At 33.2% G+C, this 17,779-nt stretch overlaps 2 protein-coding genes across 2 annotated transcripts in view; both read right to left on the bottom strand.

The window, feature by feature from the left end:
- The window catches only part of LOC111057817 (6-phosphogluconate dehydrogenase, decarboxylating), a 28,981-nt gene extending 23,290 nt beyond the window's left edge, over nucleotides 1-5,691 (bottom strand). Inside the window, exon 1 of the mRNA XM_039423242.1 lies at nucleotides 5,302-5,691. Within this exon, the coding sequence (XP_039279176.1) occupies nucleotides 5,302-5,312 (11 nt within the window). The 5' untranslated portion in view covers nucleotides 5,313-5,691. The remainder of the gene's footprint in view (nucleotides 1-5,301) is intronic.
- A 1,038-nt stretch (nucleotides 5,692-6,729) lies between these two features.
- LOC111049236 overlaps nucleotides 6,730-17,779 on the bottom strand; it is a 130,335-nt gene continuing 119,285 nt past the window's right edge. Inside the window, exons 33-37 of the mRNA XM_039422735.1 lie at nucleotides 16,336-16,506; nucleotides 15,226-15,411; nucleotides 11,907-12,084; nucleotides 11,105-11,219; nucleotides 6,730-9,462 (exon numbers count right to left, since the gene is read on the bottom strand). Coding sequence (XP_039278669.1) covers nucleotides 9,160-9,462; nucleotides 11,105-11,219; nucleotides 11,907-12,084; nucleotides 15,226-15,411; nucleotides 16,336-16,506 — 953 coding nt within the window. The 3' untranslated portion in view covers nucleotides 6,730-9,159. The remainder of the gene's footprint in view (nucleotides 9,463-11,104; nucleotides 11,220-11,906; nucleotides 12,085-15,225; nucleotides 15,412-16,335; nucleotides 16,507-17,779) is intronic.

Below are 17,779 nucleotides of genomic sequence, written 5' to 3'. Positions count from 1 at the left end.
GTATTAAAAACAACAGAGTTCAAGAAATGATTATTCATCAATGACTTTCAACGAAATCACTTTTTTTTTTAATTTAATTTGGGTGGTTGTTCAATTGCACAAAAGAGAACGTCATAATAATTCACAAGATTGGTTATTTGAAGAGCTTCAACCAAGTTCAACTCAAGTATGGTTTATTGAACCACATGCTGCCATTTCCTACAATTTAGTACAGTGTTGGATGAACTTGATTTTTCCCGCCTTGTAATGGCACGTCTGGGATTTTGAATACTGCCGAATGGGGATGCCTAGTATATTCAATTCTTTTCAACCCTGTAGAGTCCTAAGAGTCTCATTGATGTAGAATAGAATAGAATGACTGCCTTTATTTTTCCTAGAAAGCAAAGTTAGGGCTCAGTTGGCCCTCCCTTTAACTTAACCACAACTGCTCATCCGCACTGTATCATTGCTTCGACTTCCCCAATGCTCCATTAGGTGGCGTGAAAAATTAAGTTCATCCAACAGTTTAGTAAATGGTAGAAATATTAGCATGTGGTTCAATAAACCATATTTAAGGAGAAATTACGGTATATACTCCAGAAATGTATTATACATTCATAATGCAGACAACTGTCTCACGAATAAATTCTTCAAACATTCTTCATTCATGATGATGCTGATGAATAAGGATTTTATCAATATGTTCCAATTTACACTTTAAATGTTGCAATAAGTTGAAAAGCCAGTGGAGAGAATATGATTGTAGATCAAAAGAGCAACCGTTTTCAGATTACAGAACAACTGATTTGTGGATTTTTTTAACTGCTCCGTCGATTTGTAAGTACATTAAAAATAGGAACCAAGTTAATGAATTCTAATTTAATTTTACTAGCAAGTTTAATAATTTGGAAGTTGCTGGAAACTGCGGGGTATTGGGGTTCTCAGTCATCCACCAAAATATACGTAGCTATAGGAGAAATTTTGATGATTTTTTAACAAAATTACAGGGATTGGGGCACAAGTTTAACTGCATAGTGCTAACTGAAGCTTGGCTTAACGACAGTACAGATCCAATTAAAATCGCAGGCTATCAATCTTTCAGATCATTCAACAGTTTAAATCAGAATGATGGGTTGATCATTTATGTTGATGAAGGGCTTTCTGTCACATGCAGTGAGCTGAATTTGGGCGGTCTGGCCACCTGTCTCTCCTTGGCCTTTAACTGGGCGGGGGAGGCTTGCGAACTATTCGCGGTTTACCGCAGCCCTAGCACTAGCCTCTCAGCATTTGTCAATGCCTTGAGCGCATATTGCAATGAGCACTCGCCTGGTGTCGTTCGTATACTGACCGGCGATATAAACTGTGACACGCTGAACGTTGCACCTGGCTCTCTTGAGGAGCGCTACTTGGATGTGCTGAGTGATGCGGGGTTTGTCGCCTGCATTGACAAGATAACGCGGCCTGCCAGCGGTACTTGTATCGACCATTTTTTTGTTAAACTTCCGCGTTTTTTATGTGCATCATCTGTTGTTATGCATTCAACAGTTACTGATCATTATGCCGTTTGTTTGAATCTTATTTCCACTAAAACTCCCAAACATCCTGATTCCGTTAAATTCATTAATAAAACTGACTGGGTTGGAGTACAGGACGCAATTTCGGTTCATAACTGGGACAACATTATCAGTCAAAATGATGCAAACTGTGCAGCAGATCTTTTCACCGAAACTCTACAACAAATAATCTCATCGAAATCTCAAAAAGTGAAAATGTCTTCTAAAAACACTCAACTAAAACCCTGGATAAGCGCAGAACTTGTTAATTCCATCCGGCACCGCGATAAGCTAAGAAAGAAACTCAACAGACAACCATTTAACTATGCCTTGAAGAATGAGTTCATACAATATAGGAATAGCTTACACTCTGCGATAAAACAGGCTAATATTATTATTATAAGAACAAAGTTGAGGAAGTGTCCACCAATCCCAAAAAATTTTGGTCTGTCATAAAGGAAATCTCAGGGCGTAAAGAGAGTAACAAATCATTTCCGGTTAGCTCATTCTCCTTACCTGGTGAAATTATAGATTCTCACAAAACCAAAGAAATAGCCAATAACATTAATTCATATTTTGCCACAGTAGGGACAAATCTAGCAAATTCCATTGTAACACAGGGGCTACCTGGTGTTCAAGATGATGATTATGTTGTGAATACCGTTTTTGAGCTGCAACCGGTCTCCCGACAGGAGCTGACCAAGGTCATCATGAGCTTGAAAGGTCGATCGGCTCCTGGATGCGATGGTATTCCCACTAGAGTAATTCAACATAGCATTGACTCACTTGTAATTCCTATTTGTCACATTGTAAACCTAAGCATTAGCGCAGGCCTCTTCCCTTGTGCTTTGAAAACGGCAAGGGTGATTCCCATTCACAAAACAGGTCCAAAAGGCGCATTCTCTAATTACAGACCAATTTCGTTGTTAGCTACCCTGTCCAAAATAATTGAGAAATGTGTGAAATTACAGCTTTCAAAATATTTAAATGAAAATAATTTGATCTCTGCCAGCCAGTATGGGTTTCAAAAGTCTAAAAACACATCTGATACACTTTTCAATTTAACCAGGCTCATTTCAAATAGTATCAAGATTAAGAAAAAAGTACTGATAACGTTTCTAGACCTGGCAAAAGCTTTTGATACCGTTAATAGGGCAATCCTGATAAATAAGCTTGAACTATTAGGAATAAAAAATAATACATTGAAATGGTTTAAAAGTTACCTCAATAATAGACTGCAGTATGTTTCTATAAATGATGTAGAAAGTGACAAAGAGTATGTTGATTATGGTGTGGTTCAGGGAAGTACTCTTGGTCCTTTGCTCTTCCTGATCTACATCAACAATCTATCAAAACTGGATGTGGGTGGCGAGTTGTTCCTATTTGCCGATGACACAGCGATAGTGTCTACCGGAAGCACTTGGGAGGAGGCCTATGAAACTGCTTCAATCGACTTGGCAAAAATTAAAAGATGGTTTGACCATAACTGCCTTACGGTTAATGTGACAAAAACCAAGTTTATGCCCATTGTTTTACGTAATCAACAGACCCAGGCCATTTAGTTCTGAAAATGCATTCCTGTGATACTCTAGTGAATGTGACTGTGGCAGGATTGAAAGAGTTGATCAGTATACTTACCTGGGAGTGATTCTGGATGGCAGGATGAGTTGGGTGCAACATGTTCAGTGTGTTAAGAGAAGGCTCAGAAAATTGCTTTATGCTTTCTTAGAGCTGAACCATGTGTTGAGCATAGAGCAATGCAAAACAGTATACTTTGCCTACGTTCAATCCATCGTACAATATGGAATTCTATCTTGGGGAGGGGCTTCCTCCACTGTTATGGAACCTTTAGCAGTTACTCAAAGGTCTATAATTAAAACAATTTTGAAAAAAGACAATAGATGCCCAACAATCCTTTTATTCATAGAGTTTCCAGTATTAAATATAAGACAGCTTTTCATTAAATCTTTATTAATTCATATAAAAAAATACAAAACAGAAATCCTAGGAGAAATTACGGTATATACTCCAGAAATGTATTATACATTCATAATGCAGACAACTGTCTCACGAATAAATTCTTCAAACATTCTTCATTCATGATGATGCTGATGAATAAGGATTTTATCAATATGTTCCAATTTACACTTTAAATGTTGCAATAAGTTGAAAAGCCAGTGGAGAGAATATGATTGTAGATCAAAAGAGCAACCGTTTTCAGATTACAGAACAACTGTAATGGATTTTTTCAACTGCTCCATCGATTTGTAAGTACATTACAAATAGAAACCAAGTTAATGGATTCAAATTTTTTAGGAATCATTGTATAAAGCATTCAACAAATTTTATCAGTAGTGGACCAATGGAAGGATAAGCAAAAGCTTAGCAACTCTTCTCAGAGTCAAGAGAGACTGGTTTGCTACAAACAAGCTACTACCATAGAGAAACATGGCATAGCCTTACGCTATTGTTTCTCTATGGATGGAAACCTAGATAAGAAATATAACTACCAAATATAATTTACACGTAAATCTAGAACTTTGTTCAGTAAGCCCAAAACTTGTGCAGTGAGGCAAATACATGTATTTAATAATGTTGAAACAATGAAGACCAGGCTATTATGAATTATCTCAGATCCAGAATTTTAAACCGAACTTATAATACCATAGAAGTCACTCCCACTAAATCTATATGCAGTATACAATCGGTCATTCTTTCAAGGACAGTTTAAACGTTGTATAGACAACAGCTCAACGAATTCAGACCTCCTGACCTGGATTACAGTATTAGTAGGTACGATAAATCCATAGAATTCAAGTTTAGTTAGATAAAAAAGAGCAAGTTATGATTGAATTATTGTAGAAGAAAATGAGTGTAAGATGAAGCAAACTTCTAGTTGACTTTGCTTGTTGTTTGCCTGAGTTCAATGAATTATTTATCAAACACCTATTCATCACAATCAAAATTATTGAACAAGAGACACACAATTCGAAAGGTAGCATATCAAAATATTTTAATATAGCCTACCTTGAAGCATTCAGCGAGTTCAATTAAACAAAAATTAATAAGTTATTATGTTATATGTTTACCTCTTGAATAGAGAAACGCTTGACCTACTGCTGGCAAACGCCGGTACAAAACGATAAGCCTGTTTAGGTTTTGTGATGATTCTTCTTCTGCAGTTCCCAAAAACGTTTGTTGATAAGTCAATAAAAATACTTTTTTCACACGATACCGTACTCATACTCCATATGCCACGGAAAATCATTTTAGGACCAATGAAAGCCATTAAAAATATGTCAAATCTATCAATTTGAAAGTCTGAGTTTATTTGATTTAAGGCTATATGAGTTAAAAGTATATAAATAATTTATGCAATACAAACGACAATGATTACACAATAATTAGGCTATTGTTTCAGACACTTTGAAATATCTTTCTGATTCTCTTAGTTCAAATTTTAATAATTTGTCAGTGATTGATTATGTAAAGCAACTTTCATCAACTAGGCTACCGGTACCTAATGTTTTTTCAAATACCAAGTAGATCTAAAAAGAGTTGGATAGATAAAAACATGAATATCATCAAGTAAGAAACTATGAAAAACATGAATCAATACTACTTCACTACTCAAATAATTTTAGACTGTTATTCTCTATTTCAAAAAGTTGATAAACCTATAAAATAATAAACAACTTTGAGGAGTTAGCTGTAGCCTACAGAAGCCATAACCTCAACTTGATAAAAATATAATTTAAAAAGAACTTACTTTTCGGACATCTTGAGGTAGGATTCAAATATTCGCACCGAAACTGACGAAGTATTCTAGGATAAAGCACTGGGTTCAAACCAGCACAACCACTTTCACTCACCAAGTGATTGAGCAAGAAAACTTGTAATCTGTAACAGGTTAAACCTACGAAGGCCATTGTACACGTCATGATAACCATCTTATTTGACCTCTAATCACAACCCCAATAACCTACTAACATAAACTGGTTTATGACCAGATGAAAGATTTTTAATCTAAATAATCATCAGAATAATACGTATAAAATTATCGTATTTTCTGTGTAAAAACACTGAACTAGACAAAACAGTTGCAGACGATAAATCAAGAATAGCAGAATCATGAGAATAAAAATTTTCATTTGAAAACATATGATTACATTTTGACAGGAAGTTGTAACAGATAAACTCAAATATAATTTAAAAATAAAAAACTTCCCATTGAAAAATATTCATTGGTGATAAAATCACAGAATGAATCAAATGTTTCAATAAAAAAAATCGAACCCCCTAATTAACAAAGTTGAATTATTCATTTTGAGAAATCTTAAAGAAATTGAGCTATCATGTTGGTCACCTGGACTGTTTTATTCGCGGTTAAATTTTAAATTCACGCTTTTAATTTATTGTACCACTATAATAGTAGAAGCGAATTTATCACAGTTAGTCTGGATGAAATAAATTTATATTCATATTTTAGAATATATCATATTATTTATGACGATTTTTCAATTGAAAGCCTCTTCTTTTTCTATCTAAACATGTCTTAGAAATAAAAAATAGAAAAAAGTTAAACCTCTTATTCTATAGTAGGCTTTATCCAATTACTGATATAATTCACTTCTGTACTCTTTACCAGCATTACTATGTAGGCTAACATAATAATTTTGTGATTCCAATCATTTTGTTGATTAATTTCAATGATGTTGAACTACATCAAAATGATTATGATACTGATAAATTGAGTTTCAGTTTGAAAAATCTTTGGAAACACTGATTATAGTGAGTTATTTTTAATAATATCGTGAGATTTTCATATGAAAATTGTTATTCATATTGAAGTAGTGTATTGTATTATTAATAAAAATATCCACATAATAATATCTGCAGTAAGTGGATACGGTTAATATTTTAATTTTTGTATTTAAACATCTTTATTATCGCAAATTTTATTTCATGCATCTGGCTTTTTATAAGGATAATACTTCAATGGTATTGAATGATGGAGCATCAAAAATATACTATTAACGGCATCTATCATTGACTTAATAAGCAATTTACTCAACTCTACTCTTTGTATCTGTAACTACATCAGTTAGGTTCAAAGCGAATTTGTTATAATAGGCCTATAGTAATATGTAAAGAATATGGTAGAAGAAAGGTTCCAAATCATTGAGTTGAACGATCATACTTGTACGGTAGATTTATATTTATGGTACAAATATTATATTACAAAATTATACACATCACATTCAACACATTCAAAATAACACAATAATGAAGTAATGGCAGTGTCGCATAAATATTTTTTTGTAAAAGCTGAATATCCAATCACACATTTCACAATAATCATGAACTAGAAGGCACTGTTGCATTCTTCTGAGAATTAAAGGCACAGAAGTTAGTAGGGTATATGATTGCATGATGCAACTGATGGCAGGACCTCCTAATATACCATAGGAAGTCCTGCTGATGGTCATAAATAAATGTTAATAAATATGGAATATCCACATTCATGTTATCAACTTGACTAGCTTAATACTTATTACAAATATTTAATTATTGTTTGTCTTGAAGTACCAATCATAAATTAATTTATCTCGTGAATATCAATCAAATTTACTTATTCAAAGTACACAAAATATGAGAGCCTTAGTTGACTTGAGTTATTTTTGAATTAAAGTAACCAATTGCTCGGAGATTGAAAATTGGAAAGGGAGTTAGGCTTTAAAGATTGAAATTGGATTTTCTATTCCTGTAAAATAGTTGAGTGATTGAGGAAACTGAAAAATGCGATTAATGACAATTTTTGTGTGTGACATACCTGACTCACATCTTACATAATTCACCTTTAGATCAGTATTGACAATAATTGAATTCTACAGTTTAAAAAATTAAAAAGTCTATTGAGAATAAGCATTTAAGTAAGTATTCAAAATCATTGGTCATTATATTTACAATAGGAATTATTCAATAACAATAAAGAACTAATATAAAAACGGAATAAACAGAATATAAAAATAACTGATAAAAATTACACCGATTACAATTTACATCGATATCAAAGCATGTAATTTGTAATTCAACTAAAATTAACATTAAGCATTAAACTTTATTGGTGAATAAATTCTATTTATGTGAATGAACAGCTTATTTTTGTGGTGATATCTGAGCTCAACAATAAATATTTTCATCTCCTAGAATCCTGAAATCTATAATAATTTGCTTTGTCAAATTATGAAATAATAGTCCAATCTTTGTATTTCCTAAACAACACAAAAACTAGAATGGAAATCGTATTTTGACTCATATTCATTACAAATAATATAGTATTGTATGTAATGGTTACAGATTCAATTTGACTGTATCATAATACAATTATTATGTTGCTTATACCTGCGCACTTAACAAGGCATCAAAAATGTATTTTTCTCAAAGTTTACTGATGTAACAAGTTTGCCTCATTAAGTCTTGTGCAGACCAATGCGACGTTGTTCACAAGACGACGATTTCAACCTCTACACCGTCGCCGTCATGTGAAACGCAGTGGTTTACACAAGGCTTTGCATTACCTATGCATAAGTTACAGACTCATCTATGCATTATCCGTTCATCATCCGAAATAATTTAAATATTACAGGTTCCCATTAAAAATGTATTTCTTCATCATCAACAACAATTCAATTTTTCCTCACATGATACAACATAATAAATCAGGCTTCAACAGAAGCTAATAGAATTGATTAATTTCCACATTACTTACATTTTACACATCCAACAATAAATTAAAAGTCACATTCTTGATAGATACTTCATTTCATCCCACTGCTGCGTCGATAGAACGATGATCAATCAGATAGGTAAGATATTGTGCTTTCAAAATAACAGCTATTATGATAAATGTACACTTTTTCTGCTCTCTTGATCATGAAAAATCGTTATAAAACAACTGTATCAAACTCACATTATATACTAGCCAAAAAAGCTAACAATAGACTCCATCGTTCTCAACCACATAATACAGTAAAATAACGTCCTTCAACAACAGCAATAATAAATTCTACAATAACAACATATTACATTATTACTCTATGGTCCGGTTTCTAGAACACTTTTAAATCCAATAGGCTGAATGTCTATCTAAATTCGAAGTAAATTTTATAATGTTCTGCCAAAAAATATTTAGAAGATAGAAAGGTCATAACTTTTTAAAATGACTTTGAAACACTATCTCCTAAACAGTCTGCTGTATTAAATGAATAATTCACAGCGAGGCCTTTCAAGAATACGAACTCATTTGTGAAGTGCCCCTCGTCTAGGCGATTCGAAATGAAATTGAATGAAAAAGACTATTTATTCATTTATTATTTTATTGATTCAATGATAACTATTTAACCAATAGGTAGCACCAAAGCCTCTAATACCTCTAATACAGAGGTGGCTATGATAGCACCCATATTTAGATGGCGATTTAAAATTAAATGAAATGAGGAGTATTGAACCAATAGGTGGCACCTAGATGTAGATGGCGTTTTGAAATGAAATTAAATGAAGAATATGTATGATAATGGTTCATTAGACTCATCAAGTATCCTAGCAACCGGGCCTAGTTGGTTGACTAGCCATTCCAGTTGTAATTGTTAGGTTTGTTGAAGACGGGATCGTTGGGCTTGACACGTATGCAGACGGTGCAGCGACTGATGCGTGACTTGAGCATGTTGGCCTTGAGCGTCTGCTGCTTGGGCTTGCGGAACATGCTGCGGTCCTCGATGGTCGCCAGCCAATAGGAGTAGGCCGTCGTGAAGTAGTTGCAGCGACCCTCGCCATGGCACTCGATGAACGGCGTTGGCCGGAACGACTCCAGGCACGAGCCAGGGCTGACCAGAGATTGGCCACCGCCCTCCGCGCCTGCGTCCGTGTGCTGAAACACAAGCGAATCGAATTGTAGTCAAGCAGGTAAAGCAACGGAATAATATACTTCTGTGTGTTAAAACACAATTGAACCATATTGTAGTCAATGAGGTTACAAATTACTGCATAATTCACTCCTCTGTTATAAGCGTGATTTTTTAGTCCTGTTACCTACCCCATTTTAAAATGGAGTATAATGAGGTTTATAATAGGGTATAAAATATTTTAGTGTGTGGTGATTTATTTCAAATGAATGACGACAATTTTATCTTGTCTCACGAAGTTGGTAGCCCTACTCAATCGGTATACAAACAGCAGTGCGAGTTGATTATCCTTGAGCGGTGTAACATTCAGAGTGGATTCCAGTCTCGCCTTATAAACAGAATGTCTTTTCAATCAATCAAATTTATTTCCATTCAGAATACATTTCACAAACATAAATATAAATTACAATTTTATGGAAAAATTAGCATCCGCAAAGAAAGAATCTGAGCGCGGATGCGAGTTGTGCAATTTCATAAAACTAAAATACAATATTTACTAGAAATTTAATTAGAAATATGAAAACTAAAACAAAAGTAGAAGAAGCAAAAAGAAACAGTATTACATGGACAATCCTCTCGGAAAATGCACTTAGCCTAACATTCAATCAGAAAATTAGAAACTGAATAAGAAACAAAAAAAAATCAACATTACATTGACATCCTCTAAATATAAAAAGATCACTTGATAAAATTATCAATTCCAACATCAAAAACCCCCCTTTAATTACAATTGTTATATTAATTAACAATCAATATTTGAATTGCATACTTCAATCAATAGTATCAATAATTTAGACAAACAAAATGGAGCACAACCAAAATATGAATTAAAAAAAAGAAACACATTGAAAAATTGCTTTTACCATAGAACATGAATATTATGGTGAAAAGAGCCAAATTGTGTATTCAAAATTGTGAATGAATAAATAAATGAATGAAAATAATTGGGTGGACATTTAGAGCATATTCTTCGATAATCTTCAGTAACTAAGAAATGAGTAATAGAATATAATATTTCTTAGTTCTTTCGTATATAACTATAAATTTTCATTAGAAGTAAATTTCCATTTTATAAATTAATTGAAAACTGGGTAGCAGGACTTGAAAAATCACTCTGTACAATACTCATGTATCAGAGTATAGATAGGTCTTAATCTCCTATTCAGCGGGATCTAGAGCAATATAAAGTCAGTGCAGACCCTAGATTGCAGCATCGCTCTTCACAGTGCTGCCAGATTTCACATAATTCACAAAGCCTGTAACCTAATCGTGTGAAGAAAGAATGGAAAAGAATGGGTCATTTCGATAGAATTAGCATAAAAATGCGACATTGTGCTCTGATTCTACTCACTGTTTGAATGCCTCTATGGATTAAATACATTTTCTTGATTGTTTTTGGGAAACAATGAATATATACTATCTATCATACCTGCATAATTATACTATCATATGATAGGCATGCTGAAATATATTATATAGTATATAATACAAGCATCCTATCCATTCATAATATATTAATACTGATTCTGAATATGTGCATGGTTTTCATCACGAGAGGACTCATAATGAAAAATCATTTTATATTCCACAAAAAAATTGTAGACCTACCATTATAAAACTGAAACCAATCCAAAGTTCTTCCCAACCGGCTGGACATTCTGGTACATTGTTTGTCTGACTGTGGATAGCAATCACCCTCGTTGGAGCCTCGCACACAGAACACCTAGAACAAAATAAGGTATGGGTTAATAAATTGAAGATATTTCCTGAAGTCTGGTGGTTCAAAATGTTTTTGTTAATAGTGTTTCCTACAGCGTGACACAGTGAGACATACCGTATTTTAGGAATTACCTACAAATTGATCAATGAACATAGTTATTGTTGGTCTCTGAAGGGGAAAAATGATAATAATTTATTGATTTGATAGTATCAACATTTCTTTTAAGAATACAATTTTCCAAAGCACTTGAACAACATCTTGTTTGAAGACTTATAACCAAATTTATTCAAATGTTACTGCATGAATATTAAAACAATATATTGCAAAAAATACACAATATTATTGTTAAAATAAGAGGCGTAATTCCTTTCAACAATAAAATTGTAAGCAAATAAATGGTTTACCATGTATTGTATGCATATCATTTTTATGTATGCTTGGAACTTTTTTTCCAAAACATGGAAGGAACCCTATTCACTATAATTAAACTTCCATACCCATTGAAAAAGATCGAACATTCAATTATATTATAAGATAATTGAGATTGTACATTATAAGAATGTTATATAATTATGGAGAGAACTGGATCATGCGATGTTCTTGTACATTTAAATATCGGAATAAATATAATTTAATTCGATAATTTTCCATTGAAGGGAGTGATGATGAACTTGGATTGCAGATAGGTACCTGGAGATGTATTTGACCATTTCGTTGGCCGGGATAGGCCTCATGTGCATTGGCATGGGTTCATCTGTACTGAGCCAGTAGCTGTAGTCGTTTCTGTTGGCATAGTTGCACACATTGTTCGGGTTGCAGAATAAGAATGGCATTGTCGAGAACCTCTGCAAGCAGCTTCCAGGTGTTCCTTGAAAAATGAGACAAAACATATAATATTATTGACGTCACTCAAACTTAGTAGATCGAGTGAAAAATACATAGAATTGTACGTCATGGTCACAAATTATCAAATAATATTGAACTGTAAAACTGTTCATATTTATTAGTATGCAATCGTTACAGGTTTTCTATATTCTATACTAGCAGGGTAACCCGTGCTCCGCAAGGTTCTGACTGAAAACTTTTTTCTTGTAATTTGACTGCAATCTAACACTTTGGTTAATTAACAGTTCAATTCTCGCTTAAATAAATAGGTTAAAGTTTGACACTAAGGGCCGTTTGCACAGTATCAGTTTCAACTTAATTTCATCTTAAACTGGATTAAATCCATATCAAGTCTCGTTCGATATAATGTGGTTCATATTTAGTTTAAGCCACCAGCTGATTGAATTCAGTTTAAGCTTTGACTGTGCAAACTGCCCTTAAGGGGTTCATCACTCCTTCACAGTCTTATTGAGCAATGCCCATGCACTGTTACTTTCAGTATCATTCACTAACACTATGCTACATTTACACGAGATCTGTAGGCTTCTTCCTTTTCAGTCTCCTGACTGTAGTGGAGTTGTCAATGAGGTGTAGAGCTTGTTCTAATGATTATGTACAGTCTCTTCATGGTTTCTGGCAGTCTTTGTGATCATGACATCGACTGCTTCCAACTGCAGGTCCCTGTGGAGGTCCGAGTTTCTGAGAAAGTATGGAGCATTGACAACATTCCTCAATACCTTGTTCTGGAATTTCTGGATGGTGTTTATGTTACTTTTCCTTGGACAGCCCCACAGTTGGATGCCATACAACCACACCGGCCGAAGAATCTGTCTATACAATAATTTATTGTAGGTTGAAAGGCTTGAATTTCTCCCCAATAACCAGTACATTTTTGAGTATTTAAAAACTTGACAAACTGAAAAGTTGACGTAATGAAACCTTGAAAAATTAAAAATAGGCCTTTAACCATCCTCGGTAAATTAAGAATCTATATGCAAATTTTCAAGTTAATCATTTCAGTAGTTCAGACGTGATGATGCGTCAAACATAACTTCGCTATCCTAATAGAGGAAAGAATTGGCTTATACCCGTACGGCATAGGAAATTCATGAATGACGCATCATCACGTCTCAACTACTGAACTGATTAGTTTCAATTTCAATTTATTTCAATTTCAATACACATCTCATTAAATACAAAATTCATATATATTTTAATCCCTCTAGCTTTAAGCTATTTGAGGAATATTAAAAAAAATACTAAAAACATTTACTATGTTGCAATAACTTACATAATAAACAAATATAAATATATAATATATTAAATGAATGTTATTAACGAAGCAAATTAGAAATTCATAAATAATTACTTATAATAAAATGTAAAACCTTCCCATAAAATGATCGCTAGTCTGAGAAACTATTGTGAGCTTGCATTTCTACTGTAAATCCAACCATATGTCATATGTCAATCATCAATTATTGCAATGAAAAATAATTTCAATTTTGCCCGAACTTCACCCCTTCTTTGTAAATTTCGCAATTCCAGAGGCAATGACATTTTGACATTTTGCATATAGATTCTCGATTTACTGAGGATGGTTATAGGACTATTTTAAAATTTTCAAGATTTAAGTTTGTCAAGTTTTTAACTAGACCCTTGTGGAGTACGTGTTACCTGCTAGTGTGATATTACCCAAATTATTTGAATATTCAAATGTATAATTTTATTTATTTCCTCAGATATGGTGGAATGCGGCAGAAGTAGAATAATACTCTACTTGAACAGTATCATCAATAATTTGAAGTAGACAAGTATCTAGCAAATTTGACTAACTGCCACAACCTTTGTTGAATAACGCTACAGCTCCGATCATGAGATTGATTACAATTATACCTGCATTACAAGAATTTATATTATTGTTATGTTGTTGGTATTTTCTGGTGCTTCTTACTTTATTAACAATTCAATAAAGTGGATTAATCTGGCACAAGTGAAATTACATAGGAAACTACCAACAGAACAGGGCAATATGTTACCTAAATCTACAGATAGAAATTACTGAGATATTGTAATTTGCATTTTGGTTTAATAATAATTAATAATTACCTAAATCTTGTCCATGTGCTTTGGCGTCACCCATGAAATGTAAGAGAGAATATCCACTCCACATTTTTGTGGTGTATTTGGGACAAGACGGAGACATCTCCGACTGCGAGTGGTAGGTGAAGAAGAATCCTCTGTGAGGAATCGGCCTTGGAGGAAGCGCTGGAAGTCCTGGGTTTCCTCGGTAACCTGAAGAAGTTCAGAAACCATTAGCCAAATGATTGATAGTTGTAAATAATATAGCTGGCTAAGCTCATATCTGTGCGTGAGGTACCGGTAACTTAAATGCATTCTGTCGTCCTTTTTATGGGAAAAAGTTGTAAATCTTAAGATAGTTGAAACATGAAAGCATAATCTTTGATTATGTGAATTACCGTACAGTAACTATTGTTGTATTAGAAATCGATGATGGAAAGAAAATATTATTTTTTAAATCATTATTAATGGCGAAGAAGATTCATTGGAGACATATATGAAAAAGAGCATTCTAAGTATTAAATATACATTCTTCTGTATCAACAAGACTGGAAATGAAAGAGACTCCACCTCTAAAAGATTTGACCAGTAATCAAAGTATTCGATTCTTTCCAAAAATTAATTTGATTGAACTGGAGTTGGATATTGAACTCTAAATTGTTTGATAAAATATTTATTTATTTATTTGTTGTTACAAATCATATGAATATGATCGGGAAAGAACAACAGGCATAGCCCAAAACTATTCTGTTCCCAAATTTTGATAAAGAATAACATGTCCGAAAATGCATTGAACCAATTTATTATTCTTCGAAAACTTATTCTGAAATTAGAGTGACAAAATACTCAACAATTGAGTGGAGTAATTACATCTTTAATCATAATTCATAAATAAGTTACACATTTTCATGAATACTGAATTATCTCAAGATTGGAATACAGCAATTCCATTCTAACCACCTTTATATTAACAATCTATTCATTCATTCATACTTACACATATCATAATTTGCATTTTGGTTTAATAATAATTAATAATTACCTAAATCTTGTCCATGTGCTTTGGCGTCACCCATGAAATGCAAGAGAGAATATCCACTCCACATTTTTGTGGTGTATTTGGGACAAGACGGAGACATCTCCGATTGCGAGTGGTAGGTGAAGAAGAATCCTCTGTGAGGAATCGGCCTTGGAGGAAGCGCTGGAAGTCCTGGGTTTCCTCGGTAACCTGAAAAAGTTCAGAAGCCATTAGCCAAATGATTGATAGTTGTGAATAAGCTTGCTAAGCTCATATCTGTGCGTAAGGTACTGGTAACTCAAATTCATTTTGTCTTCTTTTTTATGGGAAAAAGTTGTTAATCTTATGATAGTTGAAACAAGACAGCTATTTGTTCCTTTGATGAAGTGAATTACAGTAACTAGTGTAATATTAGAAATCGATGATGGAAAGAAATGTTATTTTTTTATATTATTATTAATTAAAGAAGATTCATTTGAGACCTATATGAGCAAGAGCATTCTAAATATTAAATACATTCTTATGTATCAACAAGACTGGAAATGAAAGAGACTCCTCCTCCAAAAGATTTGACCAGTAATCAAAGTTATTCGACTCTAACCAAAAATTTATTTGATTGAACTGGAATTGGATTTTAACTCTGATTTGTTTGATAAAATATGAATTGAACCAATTTATTATTCTTCGAAAACTCATATGAAAGAAGAGTGACAAAATACTCAAAGTGACAAATATTAAGTGGAGTGATTACATCTTTAATCATAATTCATAAATAAGTTACACATTTTCATTTAATTGTATTAATTGTTATAGAATTCCAATTTGTAATGTAATTGTTTTTGATGAATAAATTTTATTTGATTTGATTTTCATGAATACTGCATTATCTCAAGATTGGAATACGCAGCAATTCCATTTTCACCACCTTTATATTAACAATCATTTCATCTATTCATTCATTCATACTTATACATAACAAATTATTTTCATCTATAGACATTCAATTTTATACAATATGGCACCCTGACAAATTATTGCGATAAAAAATATTGGAGCTAAAAGAAAATTATGATAAATAGTATGACTACGATGACTAAACTGAATCGAATGACTGACGATGCAACACCTTCATACCTTTTACACCAATCGGTCCCGGAGTTCCAGCAATTCCCGGGTCACCTGCCTCACCTTTTCGACCTTTCGGGCCGATCTGACCTTTGCCGCCCGAAAATCCAACGTCTCCCGGCATTCCGATACCTCCCCTCACACCGGGTCGGCCATCTTTTCCATCAGGACCCTGAATACCTGCAATGGAGTAGCGCAACAGTTATCAGGAAATTTGAGAATGTCAGCATCAGTGATCAGGAAATTGAAGAATTATTTAAAGAATGGAATGGGAATGCAATTACCGTGAATATTTTTCATGAATGGTAATAAAATAAAATAAATTCGTATGGCTTTTGTTGGTGGGGAGTTCCCTTTCGGGAATGTTCCACCGCCTGAATATATAATTTAAGCCGTCAATGGGCCTTACGACTGTCATACTTCAGCCGGGACCGACAGTTTAACGTGCCCATCCGATAACACGGGAGTGATCTGGTTAAAAAACTTTTGGTAATGAGAGGGGTTCGAACCCGGGATCTCTATGCTGCTACGCAAGCACTCTATCCACTAGACCACGGATTACTCCTAAATGGTAATGGTAAGAATAATCAGATAACAGGGGAAAAATTGAAGGATCTCATAATATTATATAACACTTAATATTATAATAGAGAGGAAAAGAACGAATGAATATGCAATGCATATCTGTAAAATATTGTCAATTCAAAATAGTGACTAGTAGATTACTTTTTGTGTAGTTGAGAAGTTGATATTGTGGTAATTATTCATATTGAATGAAAAAGACTAACAATGACAATGGTGTGACAATGGATTGACAAAAAAACCGAAACCGGTCTTTCTAAGTATCAATAAATCTGTGGTTTTTTGACAATTTTTTAGTCTTTTTCATTCAACTAGTAGATTAGTTTATGTTGTTAATTGGTAATTTGAAACTTGTTGTACAACTTGCTATGTTATTCTATATTAATTTTTTTTTTCAAATAGGATGTCTAATCTATTATATATTCTTGAAAAATTTGCTACAATATATACTATATCCATAATGAACTTCTACAAACGTGAATCAATTGAGTAAAATATCACATAAGCGCTGTACAATATATAAGAGCTGTATAAAAAGTATATAAGCTATAGCTTTAAAACGAAAAACGTTCTAGAATATTATTGCTATCAGAAAGGATACTGTAGAAATAACATTTGAAGAAAATGGAAGCTACCTTCTTGAGAAAAAAAAGAAGAAAAAATAACCTTCTTGTTTGGCTGACTCACAGTCAACATGGGAGCATAAAAATGAAATACTGTTTACTATTGTATATACTATTGTGAAATTGTATGCTACTCACTATTTAAAATTGCTATAGGTCAAATCAATAAATATGCAAGTGTCAAATCATCAATAATTGATATAGATGCAAGTGGCAAATCATCAATAATTGATATAGATGCAAGTTTC

This window comes from Nilaparvata lugens, chromosome 3 (assembly GCF_014356525.2).
Source record: "Nilaparvata lugens isolate BPH chromosome 3, ASM1435652v1, whole genome shotgun sequence".
NCBI lineage: Eukaryota > Metazoa > Arthropoda > Insecta > Hemiptera > Delphacidae > Nilaparvata > Nilaparvata lugens.
This window is presented reverse-complemented; position numbering and strand designations above follow the sequence as displayed.